This window comes from Daphnia magna, unplaced genomic scaffold (genome assembly GCF_020631705.1).
Source record: "Daphnia magna isolate NIES unplaced genomic scaffold, ASM2063170v1.1 Dm_contigs180, whole genome shotgun sequence".
Taxonomy (NCBI): Eukaryota; Metazoa; Arthropoda; class Branchiopoda; order Diplostraca; family Daphniidae; genus Daphnia; species Daphnia magna.
In genome coordinates, this window is record NW_025533157.1 from 88256 (window position 1) to 106555 (window position 18300).

General features: G+C 39.3%; 2 protein-coding genes and 1 pseudogene across 2 annotated transcripts; 2 read left to right on the top strand and 1 right to left on the bottom strand.

Moving 5' to 3' along the window:
• The first annotated feature begins 2301 nt into the window (after nucleotides 1-2301).
• LOC123467382 lies at nucleotides 2302-3324 on the top strand. Its single transcript, XM_045167338.1, has 3 exons — nucleotides 2302-2472; nucleotides 2715-2864; nucleotides 2946-3324. Exons 1-3 carry the CDS (start codon nucleotides 2422-2424, stop codon nucleotides 2988-2990), a joined length of 246 nt encoding a protein of 81 aa, XP_045023273.1. The 5' UTR covers nucleotides 2302-2421; the 3' UTR covers nucleotides 2991-3324.
• A 1361-nt stretch (nucleotides 3325-4685) lies between these two features.
• On the bottom strand, nucleotides 4686-5374 carry LOC116934388 (dynein light chain roadblock-type 2). Its single transcript, XM_032941932.2, has 4 exons — nucleotides 5213-5374; nucleotides 5068-5155; nucleotides 4850-5007; nucleotides 4686-4790 (listed from the first exon to the last, which is right to left on the bottom strand). Exons 1-4 carry the CDS (start codon nucleotides 5213-5215, stop codon nucleotides 4737-4739), a joined length of 303 nt encoding a protein of 100 aa, XP_032797823.1. The 5' UTR covers nucleotides 5216-5374; the 3' UTR covers nucleotides 4686-4736.
• Nucleotides 5375-5458: 84 nt separating this feature from the next.
• Nucleotides 5459-16448, top strand: LOC123467383 (annotated as a pseudogene).
• Nucleotides 16449-18300: the final 1852 nt, after the last annotated feature.

The window sequence follows — 18300 nt, forward strand, 5'->3', positions numbered from 1 at the left end:
TAAAAATAGATTTTCGCAATATAAAAACTTTCAGGACGAAAAATCATTGTAAAAACGCAACCATTAAAGTTTAAGGTTTAGTCTTTTTTTAAATAATGGAGGAAACATCTGCGTTAACGTGAAAACTACAAGGCTGATGACTTTTTTTACTATTTTCTAGTGATATTTTGGCTATGTAAAGATATGATTACCCCGTTCTGGGAAAAAAAACACATTTAAATTAGGGTAGGTAGATTCAAAAGTTTGAATGTTTCTTCGTTTGTTAATCGTCCTTATGTTCTCAGACAAGCTTTACAATAGAACGCACATCCAGTATAAGATGGTAGTGAGACAAAGCACTAAACCAACGAGTTATGAATATAATCCAAATGCGAGGAACTCCTTTTATATCCGTTACTTTGTTTGTGGTCAAAATGAGTAAAAGTCAACATGAATTACAGGCTTAGAGCTGACAGCGTTGGAAAATGAGCCCCTTTTTTATTGTCCAGTTTCTTCCGCTTCCTCGGGAATCCCATTCGTCTGCTATATTTATGAAAACAATAACTCACTCAAAAGAGAAAGAAAACAACTTACCTGTGGTGAGGGCTCATTTTTCTTTGGTTCCACACGTGCTCTCACAGACCATCTCGTGAGCAACGCACGAACAAGAAGTTGGGTTGGAGTTTAGTGGTCGAGCGATTTCTACAGCCATCCTATTTCAACAGATTTGTATGTGCGATCCAAAAGTTTTTATTAGTTTATACCTAAATTTGTCTTCTTGTTTTATGATTCACTGAACCATCGTTGGCAGATAATAGTGGGTAGTTGTTTAAAAATTGATTCACTGGATGTTTAACAGCCATTTGACATTGCAGATTTATATATGGCTAGAATCAATTATCCTTCAGTGGGCTACGGATAAATTGTTAGCTGAAATGTCATTTACTGTCTCTTTTCAATCAAAAAGTTTACATTTCTGGAGTTTTATAATGATAAAAAGAGTTTTTCATTACAGTTATCCTACTTTTATTTTAGCAATTTTTCATAATAAGCCATTACGTAATTACCTAACTTATTATTGTTTTTTAAATGTTGCCTCATGCTCAGGCCAAAATGTACGCGTTTGAACGCCAATGCAAAAAACGATTGGGAACGGTGATTCGAAGAATATAATTAAACGAAATAATTTATGTTCTCTCTCGCGTTCGTAGGATACCTTAATTTATTTCTATAATGTGCTGTTTTCATACTACGTTAAGCTCACCTCTGAGCCAAACAAAAGCTGACCTACTTTGCGCATGGATTACGGTACACAATTTGAACCTCTAGCCTCCATTTGTTCAACGCTGTATCCGTTAAGTAAAGTAAAGGTTTACCGCATACGGTATGATTCCTGCCTAGGAACATGTATATATATAAATATATTTCCTCGTTGTCTTTTGAAATATCCTAACCGCGGTTATTTAGAAACTTTGGAATTTGGGAAAGTACGGCGATGTAGTAAGAGTTGTCAGCCTGTACTATTTTCGCCTGAAACTCGTGTTTTTTTTCCCTCTTTTCTTTTTACATTATGATTTCGTCCACTAACTTTGAATTCTTCTGGCAACCCGATAAGTCTACTCCACTCCAGTTTAACAGGTTTTTCTACTTTGCAATAGAGAAACAGCACTTGCTGCTTACTCCCGTTTCTTGGCCTCAAAAGAAAAGAAATGAGCAACCGAAGTCGAATGATTAAAACTCACGACAGGATTTTTTGTTTTGTTTTATGTTTCTTTTCAGGACAAAATTCTGGCGTTCTAAAAAAGATTTAGATCATCAGGTTATCGCAGCAGCGGAGAGGCTAAATTTTAGCAGCACGATATACTGGTAGCTTGTAGTGGACTGCTTTTGGCTGACCCACATGACCCTAGATAGAAGCAAAGTTTCATTATGAAAACTCGTGTTTATTGAAATTCACTGGACTTAAATAAGTTGACGTGATCGAGTCATTTCCATAAAACTCTGCACAGAATGGTGCAATAAGATCAAGCAACTAAAACAATTTTTAAACAATAACTTATTGATATTTGAGCTCGTACGTATCACTTTGGCCAGTTAAAGAGTCTCATTTGGAACTCTCTTCAAAACAGCATTTTTGCACAAAACAAAACACAGCACGAACTAAACATTCTCATACCTTGTTTTTACCGTTATCTATCAGGAACCTCTCATGGGAGAAATACCGGTAGAACGAGATGCTGGAGGCATGAACCAGAGGTTTACTAAACCTACCTTGATGTCTGTAGTGAGACACAGCTCCGCTAGTTTCTATTCAGGTCTAGGAAAAAAACTGTGTTCCAACATTGGACACCAGTCTTTCGAAGGAACCTGAGCAGGTAGCATACCAGGTTGCAAGCTGGGAAGTGTACTCAAGTAAATACATACAACAATATCAATTAAAAAATGGCGATTGATCATCAAGTTGGAAGAAGCATTGTTGGCAAAGTTATTGAGGTAAGTTATTCATCGTAGTATTTTTCTGATGCCTCTGGAGAAAGAAAAATGAAACAATGTTTTAAAAATTTCACAAAATTTTCTATTTGGGGTCAACTGGTAGAAGCATTTTATGACCTTTACCTCTTCCTTTTTTTGGCATTTCTGAATGCATGCCAAACTTTGGCGTTGCTGTTTGATTTTGTCGTCATTTTCGTATCAATTCACAAATTCACAAAATTTTTAAATTGTTCTCTTTACAGTCGGCCCCATCGGTCCTTTTTTCCGCCGTGGTGTATGGTGTTCCCATAGTTTACACTGCGGGTATCGTAGCGGAGCTTGTTTTCACAACGTTTTTTAAACAGACCAAGCGTGGCCGCCCAAGTGTTTCAAAGCCACTCGATAAACCAGAGGTCAGTGATCCTGTCTTACTTTTCACCAAGATTCGTAAAAGGCAGACTTTTAACAGTTTTACCCCCCTTTTTTTAAAATAGAGTAATCCGGCCCGCGCTCAGGGAGGAACTTGTGGAGCATTTTAATCTGTGTATACCCTTCATACAGAGACACCATATAAAGTCCAAAAACATAAAAAAACATTTTTTTTAAAAATAATAAAAAGAATTGAAATCAAAGAACATAGTACATTCCGTTCTTGCGACAAAGTTCTACTTATAAAGCACAACTTTCCAAAGTCTTTTGTAAAAGGGTTGTCCTTGACGAGATGACAAATTCAATGTGTTCACCGAACTTTTTTGTTGATCACTAATACTGTAAAGTAAGATTTCAAGACCATATCAAGTTATTGTAACGCCCACGTTGATTATAACTGTCATAAGCTAATGGCTGGGTAAAAATAAAAATATCAAAAACAAATTACGAAAACCGTTAAAGCATCATCACAGATTTTTTGAACAACGACATTAAACATGGAATCCACACATTTTATTTTTTCCCTTCGTTTTCGTTGGTTACATAAAGATGAAAACGATGTTTACTGGCTTGAATGATCGATTCTTGTATTATCGAAGTAACTTCAAAAATATAAAGGTAAACTTAGTGTCTCCTCCTTCTCCAATTTCCAGGATGCTTTACGTTCGATAAAGCACGAATAATATGTGCCAAAATAAAAATTGGATTTTCGTCCTACCTACTTACAACCAGTGGGCTTATTAAGGAAAGGAGAGTGATAGTAGAGCGCTGGTGAACGGAAAAAAACATGTTTTTATCATCTGTATGAGTCAGAAAATGCCTATATATGCCAAAAGGATCCCAATGGGTTCTACAAATTGTTTAAAGAATATAAAACAAAACATCTGGATGACTGCAAACAGAAACATAGAAAGCAAATGGGGAGCGCAGTGAGAATCACCTATAGTGATTACGCTGTTAAACATCATTTCTCTGGTCCTTTCTCTATTCGATTGAACTCCGCCCACATATTCATCAAGATGTAATTCTAGTAAGTCGGCTGGGAGCCAAATGTCTGCAAAATTTCACATTAGACTACTTTTGCCAGTTTCTATAACACGCACTTTCTTCTTGATTATTGTGATCTATTCATTTTCCGCAAGAGTAAAATATTTTATCAGCAATTCAGCATCCGCTGCTGAATTTTTTCTAAAGAAAAAAAAATTGTGTTAATGATGTCAAATTTCCGACATTGAACACGACGTTTTCTTACACTTTCTTATTTTCAGGCTGGACAACGACAGAACGTAAAAGTATTATTTTTTTTCTTCCCAATAGAACCAGAGAACTTTATTCGATTTCGTCACGTTTCTCTAATGAAGCCATACAGACAGGTTTGATAGGGATATTGGAATTTTGGGTATTTTAGTTGGAAAGATAAGGTCAAAAATTACTACAGTCGCACACCCAATAATATTTTATGGTCTAATGCATGACAAAAAGGTGTCATATGCAGAAAGAACCTTACGACAGTGATCATGTTTATACATCGTGGCTACACCTTCTTTCCTCAGATGAATCAATGTCTTAAGTTCAAAAGACAATCTTTAGGAATAGATTTTCTCATTCATCTGTTTTCATTAGACTCCAAATTGACCACCATAGTAAGTTAAATAGTTTTTGCCATTGTTGGCAAAATCTATTCTTATCAACCATTCTCTGATTCTTTCTCAACAGGGATGTTTTTTTTTGCCACACCAATATCACTATTTTTTTTAAAGCTAAATTTCTTTAAAACATAAAATATATGATCATAATGGTTTGGATTAATTGCCCAAGAAGAAATTTATTGAGATAAACTGTACCGATGAATAAAATTAATCTGACTGGTTTTGAACAACTATTAACATATACTCCTTGTCCGGTGCAACCTAACAGAGCAAATTTTACTTTTAACAGCACTATGAAAACTCTTTAATTTCCGACTTACCATGATTTCATGTTTCTTAGTTCGGATGCGAAAGAACGTTAGATCGTTTGTTGGATCTAACTCACGGACAACACTACAAGCTTTATCAGCTAGTTGACTGATTAAACCAGCATATTGGATAGTAGTTGCATTGTCTAAAGTTGATTTGATTGGAATGCCTAGAAAGTAAAAAAATTAAGTTTTTTTATATCTACTGTTCAATAAAAATGAGTGTTTACCTTCATTATTAATAACAACAACTCCAATGACTCCCTTGTGAGATTGGATTCGTTTGAGAGTTTCTTCTATTTCACTATTGGAAGATTGCTAAGATACAGAATAACAAATAAATTACACTTCAGCTGATACTTTCATATGACCTACCATTTTTCTTAGTGTGATAAAGAGAATGCAGATTTATGGGATAACCTGACGTAACGCCCACCTTTTCTGGTAACCAAACCCTAGTGATTTGTAAACTAAACAAAATGTTCCCCAGACGACGTTCTAAAGCGCAGGTCAATCCAAGGCCTACTTTAATGCGGATGGCCGCATAACTCCCTCTTGTTTTGCGTGATGGGTTTTGAATTTTTTTTTTTCCCTGGCGGAACTGGGCGGAATGACTGTGCACTGTCTGTCCTACGGCTTGATCGTAGCTTCCTAGGCATGTATACTCTTCACTCTTTAGTCTTTTAGGCGAGTTACCAAAAGGGCTTCGAGCTTTGCAACATATGGTTGATAATTGGTCACCACATAGGCATACGCGCCCTTTTATTTATACCATCATGCCTGTGCTTCGAATGTGCTGTGTACGTTGATTCACTTGATTGAAAACACCAGAACACAACTCCTGGTAGGTGCTGCTACCAGAGCCCAGAGTATTAGAGGCCTTCTTCATTAAGTGTGCCTGCATCAGCTGATCAATGAACACATTGAGAGAAACCATGTTTGGTTGTTGACAATTCTGTCAGTGATGACAACTGTGCTTGGGCTCGGTCTTCTTTGGTTCAATTCTCAAGCATGAGTATTCCGAGCAGTCCAAACTCTGATGATTTGGAAGATTTCCCGGGACGCTTGTTACACCAGGTTTGCACTAGTTTAACGGCTGTTGGCTGCAACAAAGCTTATGGTATAATCCTTGTAATTCCGAGTTTGGCTTTTCGTTTTTGTTCAGGCGGCACTTTGGGATAATGCAGAATTATTAGAAGACCTTCTTCATGCTGATCAATTACAACATATTGATGGAGTTGATGCATGGGGTCGAACACCATTGCATGCAGCTGCTACAACAGAAAACTCAAGCTGCCTAAGAATATTACTTCAGTCAGGAGGTAAAAAAAATATCCAAAGTTTTGTGTATTTGTTGATTTTTTAAAATAGTGTTTTCTTCAAGCTAATCCAAATATTCCGTGTGGGCCTCGAGGAGAATATAGAGTAAGTTGTGCATTCTTTAAAACCTAAAGTATCCTGTACCTGCCAACTGAATTCTTTTTCTTCTCAGACATCATTGCATGTAACTGCTGAATATGGCCATGTCAACAACCTACGTCTCTTGCTGTCTCATGATGCTCGCATTGATGTTCGAGATGGCCTGGGGTTTTCACCATTAGATTTGGCACTTAAAGGAAGTCACATAGAATGTGCTTCAGCTTTAAAAACAGCTCAGTCAACACAGGAAGCTTGTAGGGTTGAAATATTCAATGGATTGTTAAAAGCATGTATTGAAGGCAGTCCAGACTTAATGCTCAAGCTCTTTAAGGAGCTCAAAGAAGATTTGCAGCTTGTCATTAATATGATGGTGGAAGGATCGAAACACATTGTTGTTCAAGTTAGTGTGATGTTTTTAAATTATTGAATTTTTAGCAATTCTCGGCGTTACCTTACAGGGCTTCAGAAATTGGCCATAGAGAAATCGTTCATTTATTACTTGCCAATGGCGCGGACGCAAGAGTTCATCCTGTAACAAAATATTCTCCCCTATATATAGCATGCTACAATGGCCATAAGGAAGTTGTAGAATTGCTACTGAGAGTAAGCGCCAACTTAATTTAATTTTTTTTTTTGCTTAAATCTAAACTGGATTGTTGCAAATTTGTTCTGCACATTCAACAGAAATTTCCTGAATTGGTACAAACTCCCACAGTTGAAAAATGGTTTCCTTCCCATGGATGCTGTATTCAGGGACACGTTCAAGTGCTGGACCTTCTACTTAAGTACCCGTACCCTTCGAGTATAATGAAAAAGTACACTGACAAAACAGGGAACTATGAATATGAACTTCCTTTCGACATCAATGCAAAAGATGTGTCAGGTACGTACCCATACATTTTTAATGATTAAATTTTCTCATGATACGGTTCCGTAGGGCAAACTGTGTTGTATATCGCTGCCTATATGGGGAACCTGAAAATGGTGGAGCTTATTTTAAAGTATCGCGTCAAAGGGAAAACGTTGAAGTCCAACGACCAGACAACAACCGTCCTGTCGGCGACCGAATCGATCACAGCCAAAAAACGGATTTCAGACTCGATTCAAGCTTTAATGTCCCGTCTGAACGTTAACTTAAAACCGGACTCAGCAACTCCAGCTGCCAATATTCAACAGACATTAAGTCCCGTCGACGTAGACGTCTACTGCGATCATGGGACACAAACGGCCCTTCACGCAGCTGTCAAGAGCAAACACTTTGCCATCGCCTCCCTTATATTGGGTGCAGGTGCTAATCCGAATCTCACCATATATCTTAACGAAGAAGAGCTGTCAAAGTTACGTTCTCGAACGGCCCTAGACGAATATGTTTTTACGGGATCTTCCGTGCTGGTAGAGGCGGTCAGACAACGTGACATGGGTATTTAATCGCTATTTTTTACGTTAGCTTGGATTAAAATTTCTTTTCCTTTTTAGGAATGATTGATCTGCTTCTTAAACATGGTGCTCGAGACCTGGAAAGCAAAGCACTGTATGTGGCAGTTCAAGCGAAAGACGATATTATAACATCCAAACTCCTGGCTCTTAAATCACATATTGATCGAGAAAATTCCATCAACAAAAAAGCAGGATCGCCAAACGAAAGCCGCGGCTTTGCGTCACTAAGTCAAGTTTTCCCCACTAACGCCGTTATGATAAATTGGCACGGACAGCAATGCCTTGAATACATTAGGCCGCAATGGCTGAGTGAGGCTGCTGTTAGCCTCAACCCCAAAATGAAACTGCATCCGCGTGCTTATCACGTTGCCCTCCATTCTATTACACGCATCGATCTTTCCAACAATGTTCTCGTAGAGCTACCACCATGCATGTTACAATTGCAAAGTATCCGGCATCTCAACGTCGCGCAAAACAAAATTGAGCGTCTGCCATCAGGATTATATAATTGTCCTTTACTGGAAGAACTTCTGTTGCAGGATAACAGGCAAGGCCTAGCTCCAGTTCCTTATTTATAATTTTTTAAATGATTTTTCGTTTTTCTGTTTTTAATTCTGTACTTTGCGTTTTAGATTGGATTTCCTTCCGGATGCTCTATTCAAGCTTCCTTCGCTGGCTATTTTGGATGTATCCAACAACAAACTGCAACATATTCCAATAGACATGTGGACAGCTCCGAAATTGAAAGAGATGAATGCGTCGTTCAATTTACTTGTTGATCTTCCCAACTTTCTAACGGACGTAGCCTTCGATCTAACCAGTAGTGGTGATTCTGGAAAGAAACTGGACTTTTCGGCGCCGCGCTCGAATAAATCAACTCCAGATAAATTCAACCTTTCTTTCTCTGACGAAGACAGCTTGGGAGACGCCAGAATGATGCGAAGCATGCAGCTGGCAACTTTTAACCTTACTCCCCAGAAATTAGTGCACGATAGGTAGGATTAGATTTAAAAAAACGCATCATTTGATTGGAAGTTGTTAATCGTGTTTTTTTTGTTTTTTTTCTTCTTTTTTCTTCCCTTTTTATAGTTTATGGAGCCATACAGTAGATATTAATGAAACTCTTCCGGCAGATATGGATGACATGCCTCAATCGTGTTCACAGCTCGTTCATCTTAATCTTGCACACAACAATTTTTCTAGCGTCCCGGTTTCATTAGCTTGTATAGCTGTCAATCTTGTCCGCTTAAACATGAGCTTCAACAAGTAAGATGGATACCTTTATGGATCACCACACTTACTATGCGCATGCTAACAGGTCAAAATATCTCCATTTGCAGATTAACTGACATTGGACCTTTATCTAACTATCCTCACGGTTTGAAGCAGTTAGATTTGTCTCATAATCAAATAGAAAATTGGCCGCCCTTTTCCAACTGGGACATTCTTCAGCTAGATGAACCGATGTCCCCATTATCTACCTCATCACCTTTTTGTCTTCATCAGCAACCATAACTTGCTTTGCCGGAATTGATCGCAATCCACCCAAAACGCCAGTAACCCAAGGTGAGGGTAGTCGTTACGAACTCATGAATTTGAAGTGGTTATATTCGAAATTGTTATAGGGAGGAAATTTCACAAATCTTCAAAGGTGGTTGCGTGTGCACACCGGCGTCATCACAAATTGGAGGGTTTACGTACTTTGATCCTCGGAGATAATCAGATGACTGGAATCCATCTGTGGATGGATGAGGGGTTGGAAGAGGATGTGGATACCCTCGTTTCGTCTGCTCACAAATCCAAACTACTCTTCCCAAATTTGAGTGCATTGGATATAAGCAACAATAGGATCAGAGAAATACCAAATGTTATCCACGAACTAAGCAATCTCGCCGTTTTCAACGTTAGTGGAAATCCTGGTCAGTATTCATCTTCTTACACTTTGAATCTGTTTATTCTAATATTTTTTTGTCCCAAATATTCAAAATATATATTAGATATCGTCGAATTGCCACCGCGAATGGGATTGTTGTCAAAATTGTGGAATTTGAACGTGAGAGGATGCAATTTACAAGAACCATTACGTTCAATGATTGAAAGCAAGAAATACAAGACAATGGATGTCGTGGGGTATCTTAAATCCATCTTAGAAGATGCACGTCCATACGCCCGAATGAAGTACTTTTACCATTCAGATAATTTACGACTGTTTACTAATAACTAATAACACCCAAAATTCCTAAGGCTCATGCTCGTCGGCGTCCAAGGTATCGGGAAAACTTCGTTACTGGAACAGCTACGCCAAGAAGGCACAGGATCATATAAAAAGAAACCTCCAGAGCACTGGGCAAAAAGAATGGGCAACAGGAATATACACTCTCGGACGCCCCGTGGAGTAAACTTGTCCACTGTCGGCGTCGACATTGGTGATTGGACTTACGACAAGAAAGCTAAAGGGCACGGCCCAGTCACTTTCCGGTATCTACACTTTGGATTTGTAACGTTGTTTCACAAAAAATAAATTCGTTTTATCACCTTTTCAGTACCTGGGACTTTGCTGGTCAAAAAGAGTATTATGCCACTCACCAATACTTTTTGTCTAAACGAAGTCTGTATTTAGTCCTATGGCGAATAACTGATGGAGTGAAAGGAATTGACGAAATCTTTCACTGGCTAGTCAATATTCAGGTGAGAGATAAACTATTTGTTACCGTTATTCTTTCGTGTCTTAAGTTTAGGCTATTATTTTAGGCGAGAGCGCCTAATTCTCCTGTTCTAATTGTGGGAACCCATTACGATTTGGTCAAGGATACCTTCCCCTCATCCTATTCCGAAGATCTCCAACAGCTTGTTCGTGACCGGTAAAAAATAGTCCTTGTCAAAAAATTACCCCAATTCTTTTAAATATGTTGTCTAAATATTTTTCAAATTTGTTTAAGTTTTATTAATGTGGTGGACGCGGAAAAATGCGGTTTACCTCGAGTATTAGATACCATAGAGATCAGTTGTCGTACCCGACATAATGTTCGACTTTTATGCAACCTAATTTATGACGCCGTTTTTAGCCTAAAACTTCCAGGTGAGTTAAAATTTTCTTCACTCTTACTCCCCTCCCCCCATTTTATATTGAACTGTGATTTTTCGTCTGTGTCTCTAGGAAGTAAAGAACGCATGTTGGAACAGCGTATTCCGGCAACTTATTTGGCTCTAGAGGATGTTATTGGTCTTCTAGCCACTGAACAAAAAAATTGCGGTCGTGATCCTGTTCTTTCTGCTGAGGAATATCGTGTTGGCGTTGCGCACATCATGAATTCCCGATTTCGAATGTCCTTCAGGGATACAGCTGAGTTGAATCAAGTCCGCTCATATTCTTTAATCTAAGCGCCTTCCTTTGTGTTAAATTTGTGGATTTTCCATTTAAGGCCACCGCATTTCTTCACGAAAATGGAGTGATGCTTCACTACGAAGACGCAACTCTGAAAGACCTATATTTTCTAGACCCACAGTGGCTGTGCGACATGCTTGCCCATGTAGTCACCATCAGAGAAATTAATCCCTTTGCGCCAAACGGTTCCTAAATTTATAGTTTTATACTTGGATTCTGAATTCTAGCAGTCCCTCATTACAGGTATTATGAGGTTGGAGGATTTACAGCTTGTTTTTCGCTCATCGACCAGCGCTCCGGCAGAAGCTCAAGCTTATGTTGTCAATTTACTTAACAAATTTGAAGTAGCGTTGACCTGGGACTCAAGGACTTTACTTATTCCCTCATTATTACCTACTGAAGATCAAACAGCATATGATTTACCTGGCTCTGACGTTCGTGTGAAGGTAAATGTACATACTATTTACAGCTATTTAAATTTAAAGTCTTATGGTATCTTTTTGGTTTTGAGTAGATTCCAGTCCGGTCAAGGGGTAGGGCGATGCGACCGAGAAAGGGCCCGAGATTTAACAGGGCTGTGTCGATGCCCTCAAGACCTGGTTCGGCAGCAGCCCAGGGGCACAAAGGATTTCCGTCTGAAGAAACAGGTGACTTAATAACATTTTTCCATCAATTTTAAGGATTGGTTGTATAAATACTGTTCATTTTTGAAGTTACGGATGGAAAATGTGAAGTAAGCTTCCAGTCTGACATGGAGACCGCGATCTATCGCTTGCTTCTACTTTCATACGTGCCAACAGGGTTTTGGTCGCGTCTAATAACGCGGCTGTTAGCCGAAGATAGCATTGTCGATACGCTCCGTTCTTACTTCAATATTCCCAGACACGTATGTTGTCTTCGATAGATGTTCGAACACGATTACTTTTATTTCATTAAAAATTTTATTCACTCGATAGGTTGACGCAGATCTGACACATACTTTGGAGTGGAAAGCTGAATGGCGTTGTTGGCAGACCGGCATTGAGTTACACTATCTCGGTACTACTTTGCTTCGAATTAAAGAAGTGGCCAATCGTGTCGGTGTCAGTCCATTCGATTATCGGGCGTTTCGGTCAGTTAATAAAAGTCTGTATAACTGGAATCGTTAATATACAAATTTCTATTTTATTTTTCTCAGATATATTGCCAAACAAGAGGGTCACTGGTCTGAACTGGATACCGCTTCGGCTGCTATGATTGAAATCTTTCTTCCAAACGAGACCATTGCAATACGTAAGCCAATATTTGATCGACCTGAAGGACAACCATTTCAAAAAGTTTCTGTTCAAGGCTATCAAACCTTTGCATTAGAACCATCTGTTGAAAGGTAACTTGCAAAAATGAAAAATTTTTCAAATTTAATTCAATTCTTGTTCCTTTAAAGCGTTACCAAACTTTTGACGATCTCCGTTGATCATATTGATACTCTTCTGGAAGACTGGTATCCGATATTAGGTAAACCGTGTTTTTATTAATGGGCAGTCATGGTTTTACTCTCTAAAAAAAATTTCATATTTTATCAACAGGTACCAGATTTGTACATACTTCTGAAGGAAAATATCTTGTTACGCGGTTGGTTCCATGCCCCATGTGTCTCTGTGGATTAAATCCCCCAGCCGACAGTCCACATGAACGCCCACAAGAAAATCACCAGTTTTTTCCTCTAAAAACGGAACCAGTTGCGCGCGGTTCGCGTAATAGTGCCCGATCAGAAGGTGCTGACTCTGGTGTAGGTCACGAATCTCCTGTGTTAAGGTAACACCGACAAAGGATTATAAAACTATATTAAATTAGATTATTACAAAATCTGCTTTATTTTAGCCGGAAAACTTCGACGGAAGAACATTCTAACATTCAAGAGCTTTTACGGTCACACTCCTCGCATTCAGAAACAGTTTACTCTTTCACTGTAGAAGAATGCATTTTGCTGAGCCATGGAAATCGTCACGTACATTGCCCGGTTCACAATGACATTCATTTAGCTCAAGTGGCACCCGATACGGTAAAAGAAAATAATAATGTTGGTTGGTGGTAGAAACTATATTGATTAATATGTATTGTGGTCTGCCCTTGCAACAGATGTTTATGGACATTGGTGAACGCAACATTGTGAACGGTCAGAACATTAAAAGAGGAGGTCTACTTGGTCGGGGTGCCTTTGGTTTTGTCTATCGAGCTACTGCAAACATTAACGGCAACCCCAATGCAGAAGTAGCAGTAAAAATGCTTCAGCCTATTGATCCTGGACATGAAGCCAGATCTTCTGTTATACAGATTTATAAAGTAAATTGGCAATGCGTTAATTTGTTGTGGCCTTGATATTAATAACGGTAATGTTTGATTGAATTTCAGGCAGCTATCAGCCAATGGGAAAGAGATCCTTTACAGTAAGTTCTGCCTTGATCTCGTGTTTGTTAGTTTGGTAGCTACATCTAAAAATATTTGATGATACAGGTATGCCTGCAAGGCCTACTGTACTGTAAGGCAGGAATTGGCTATCCTACTAACCCTGCGTCATGCGAATATCGTTCCATTCATTGGTTTGTGCACCGAACCACTAGCATTGGTTTTAGACCTCGCACCCTTAGGAGCTTTGGATTCAAATTTAAGAAATTTTCGAAGATCTGGGGCAAAACTAAACCTCTCTGTCATTCAGCAAATCGTAGTTCAGGTATGGTTAAATTCCTTAAAATATTTTTTCTGCTAACGGTGTGCCGCTATATCACGTTGAAATGTCTTCCAGATTGCTAAAGCTCTGGAATACTTACACCAACAACGAATCATCTATCGTGATCTCAAATCAGAAAATGTATTAGTATGGTCGTTACCTAGTCCCGATGAAAGGCAGCCTGAAGTGAAAGTGGATGTAAAATTGGCTGACTATGGCATTTCCCGGATTTCACTGCCTACTGGCGCAAAAGGTAAAAGTTTTGCAAGTTTTTAAAACTGAAGTTGATTTATTAGTTTCAAAACATTTAAGGTTTTGGAGGAACGGAAGGTTTCATGGCTCCTGAGATAATGCGGTTCAATGGCGAAGAGGAGTACACCGACAAAGTACGAACTATTTGACTTTGGATATTCATTTTTAGAAAACTGTCTAGTTTTTCTTTTTCGTGAAATGGGAATCTGATAGGTGGATTGTTTTTCTTTTGGAATGTTCTTATACGAGCTGCTCACACTTCGTCAGCCTTTCGAAAGCCACGAGTCAGTGAAGGAATTCATATTGGAAGGAGGCAGACCTTCGATAACACCTCGGGTAAATTTAGTTATTTTTTTTATTTCTTTCACAATTATTTTAATTAAATTTATTTTTCCCAGGATGCAACCCATCCCGTGTATTTACTAGATCTGATGGTTTTGTGCTGGAGTCAACAGCCAAAAGACAGGCCTACTGCTTCCCAGATTGTATCTATTGCCTCGGCACCAGAATTTACCCATCTCCTGGATGTGGTATCTTTAAATCACAATGGATTTTGTACTGACGGCATTGCTGTTCCTGTGCCTAACTCTTCGGAAGAAACGCTTCATGAGCTTTGGTTAAGCAGTACGGCATGCCAGGTGAGTTGATTGTAGTTGCACTTCATTTCTATTTGCTAATTAAAATTATTGGTTGCTAATTAAAAAAAACACGTTTATTCTAGGTTGACCTGCTACTTGCGTCAAGTCAGCCTCCTGAAATTGCCAATGGCTGCGGGTCTTGGCTGGATTACTATACGCTTGAAAGTGAGATCGATCAGCCCGTTACAGCGGCTTGTCTGGTCGGTGAATCCGTTTGGCTTGGAGATGCTCGGGGGCAAATTTTCTGCTTCAGGTGCAAATTTTACAATATTTTGTTGTGTATTCTATTTTGAAATGTTCTTCTAATGACGGCTTTTTCATCTAGCACAAGGACATATCAATGTCTTTTTCGTTACTCCCTTGAACCAGACTCCTCCTGCACTGCCTCTATACGACGTCTGATACATTTACCTTCGTTACATCGAGTAGCGGTTGCCTTGGCTAATGGCCGTTTATTTCTATGCCGGGATGACTTCATCCCACTAACGTCGACTCAAGGTGAAGGTACGTTTGTTATGACCGAACTCGGACTCGGTGGAAGCGGTGCCCCACTACACTGCATGGCGGCCATTTATTCAACTTCCAGGGGGTAACACGCAAAACAACCAAATATAGTATCGAAACGATTTTTGTACTTTCTATTTACAATTTAAATCTAGGAAAGTAGAATTGTGGTGTGGGCAATCACAAGGCAGCATATGCGTGTTCGCCTTAGGAGAAGGCGTAGTGATCGGTCAAGAGCTGATCAATCATTACGACCCTGTCCTACCCGGTCTTGAAGTGCTCCAAATAGTGGCTGTCGACAATCTGATTATCGAAAATCATGTAGACACCTTTGACTATGAAGAAGAAATGCCAAACGAAAATGTCATCGAGACTACTAGTTCTGTAATATGGTCGTATGTTTACCCTGGGTGTGTTGTCTATCGCTGGTGTGCAAATACCCGACGAATTCTCCATCGTCTGGACTGCTCTAAGCTAGGTTTGGTTTATTTATTTATGGATTTTACGTGAAATTCAATAATTATTGATTATTTTTATCTCGTTGTCGGAAAAACGAATTATAGCTCCTTGTTCTGAATCGCTCCAATCGATTAGTATCGAGGAACATCTTAGTCCAGGAAGATGCCAAGTAAGCAGTGAAACGCTCTCAATAACAAATAATACAATTTTCAAATTACTCTACGTAATTTTTTAATTCAGGTAACAAGCCTAGCAGTGCAAGGAAGAGAACTGTACATAGGAACAACTTGGGGCTGCCTTATCGTGGCTGAAGCCTCATCCCTGCGCCCAATAACTGTTTTCCGCCCATACGAAGATGAAATCCGTGTAATTCTTCCTCTGAGTTCGTATGACAAAGAGAAAGAAAAACAATCTCTTCTAGTGGCAACTATTGGCAAAGGCTATCGAAATCTCTTACATCGTTATGGCTCATGGACGCATTTTAATAAGAGTTCTTCATCTGGATACGTATCGGAGAGAAACCAGAACATGCAAGTCCTCTTGTGGAGGGCTGGTGACTGGATATAAGAAACTAAGTCATCCTAGGTGATCCTTCGTTTTAAGATTTCGAATTATTTATTTGGTAAATTATTATATTCTTTTTAATTTTAAAGACCCTTGGCTTTTCAAATTTGTTGTTTTCCGTTAATTCTCTAATCAACCCGATGTATAAATATGTTCGAGAACACTGTTACTTTTCCGTGTTTCTTATTCTGTCATGCGTAGTCGTGTACTTGTTAGTAAATAAAATAGTGGCATTTATTTTTCTAAGATGAAAGTTTGCTTACTTGTGCAATTACCGTCGTATAAAAATGCATCTGCCGATTTTCCCTGAGGGATTTAGTTTACTAAATTACCGAAGGTTTAGGGGCATTTAACGCAGCACAACTTACAATAGGCTCCTGCTCCAGATAGGAAACCGAAAAGGTTTATTGGAATTTTTTCCACCAATAGGAATGAAAGAAAGCGAAAAAACAGCATTAACGACATTTTAAAGCTGAAATTAGTAGATTTAAATTATGACAAAGGTAACAAATGATAATGCACGCCATTTTATTGTCTTAATTGTTAAACTATGTGACAACTAGAATCTTTTTTTCGTATATAACAAAGTCAACAATCGGCCATTTTGTACTGTTTGGGGTGCTTCAACATTTGGAAAACAGATGGTCCCTTTGTACTTTTTTTTCTAATTAAAAATTCAAAAACTAGATGTCACTATTTCTTATGTAAACAAAATTGGAAAACAGTAACTATAACAACTAAAACTGCGAGTTCGCCTTGATCCTTGGATCCACTCGGTTGTGTCCGTGTCTCTCCTATTTGGCGCCCTAGTAAAAAGAGACAAAAAAAAAAATATCTTTGTTCAGTACCGCTCCCAAACTCCAACTCCTGCCTATTGGTCAGAGAATCCTACGGAGTAAGTTTTCAGTGAAGTGAAAAGTAGAAAAGTGAAAAGTAGTAAAAACACAAAAAGAAAAAAAAAAAAAAAATTTTGTTCAGTACCGCTCCTATACTCCAACCCCTACCTATGGGTCGGCGTATCCTACAGAGAAAGTGTTCAGTGGAAAAGGAAAAGTAAAAAAAAAAAAAAAAAAAAAAAAAAATTGCACAGTTGCTCTCCCACACCCCAACAACGGACAATGGTTGCATAAGCCTAGGTTATACCCCACCAGCTGTTCCCGGTTAAGCAACCTACTCCTGCTCACACGGAATTACCACGCGGACTGCGATAAGATGTACCATCACCCCCCCTGCAAAACGCAGTCTCCCGTCTTACAGCGATGAAGAATGGCCGACAATTGGGAACCATCACGGTAAAAATACCCCGATCAACCTCCCACCTGTAATCCTCAAGCTGACAGACGGGAAAGCAAACTTTCGCCAAATGGATATGGCAGAGCTAAAAGCTTTCACCAACGAAATCGTAAAGTTAGTAAGCAACCCCAGACGTTCTGACTGTCCACGAGGAGGGGACCTCTTCGTGTACCCAGTAGACATAGGGCAACGAGAAGCGCTCTTAAAGATCTCCAAGATAGCCAATCGCACTCTTACAGCGGCCCTCCCTAATTCTATGACCGGACGGAAAGGCATCATCCACAGAGTCCCCGTTTCCGAATCTGAAGCTGACTTGCTTGATCTCCTTGGCCCCCAAGGAGTCACAAAAGTAGAAAGATTCACTAAAACATCTAACGACGCAAGGGTGCCATCCGAAACAGTAGCCCTCACGTTCAAAGGACCGCTCCCAACTAGAGTCACGCTAGTAGCACTGAGCTTCAAGCTCCATACGTACTACCCAAGTCCCTTCAAATGCGTCAAGTGCTGGAAATTAGGACATACCAGGAACCACTGCAACAGTAAAGACCAAAATTGTAAGACTTGCGGGCAGTATCACAACACCTCGGAGCCCTGTACACAGAAATGCGTAAACTGCCATAGCGATGATCATCCCTCTGACTCTAAGGAGTGTCCAGCCTACACCGAGATGATCGCCTTAATAAAATACGCAACAGATAATGACGTGTCCGTTTCAGATGCGAGGACTAAAATCGGTCTAACTTACAGCGCGGCCGTCAATAGGAACACAGCTACCACCGCTCACCAGCCAACTTCCTCTGCAATA

Bases quoted from the DNA above. Each gene is read 5' to 3' on its own strand.
- LOC116934388 (XM_032941932.2), bottom strand. The intron at 5,008-5,067 runs GTAAACACTCAT...TTTACTTTCTAG, and splicing joins TGTTGTTATTAATAATGAAG to GCATTCCAATCAAATCAACT. The intron at 4,791-4,849 runs GTAAGTCGGAAA...TTGCTCTGTTAG, and splicing joins CTAAGAAACATGAAATCATG to GTTGCACCGGACAAGGAGTA.
- LOC123467382 (XM_045167338.1), top strand. From the start codon at position 2,422: ATGGCGATTGATCATCAAGTTGGAAGAAGCATTGTTGGCAAAGTTATT. The intron at 2,473-2,714 runs GTAAGTTATTCA...TTCTCTTTACAG, and splicing joins TTGTTGGCAAAGTTATTGAG to TCGGCCCCATCGGTCCTTTT. The intron at 2,865-2,945 runs GTCAGTGATCCT...TTTTTAAAATAG, and splicing joins AGCCACTCGATAAACCAGAG to AGTAATCCGGCCCGCGCTCA.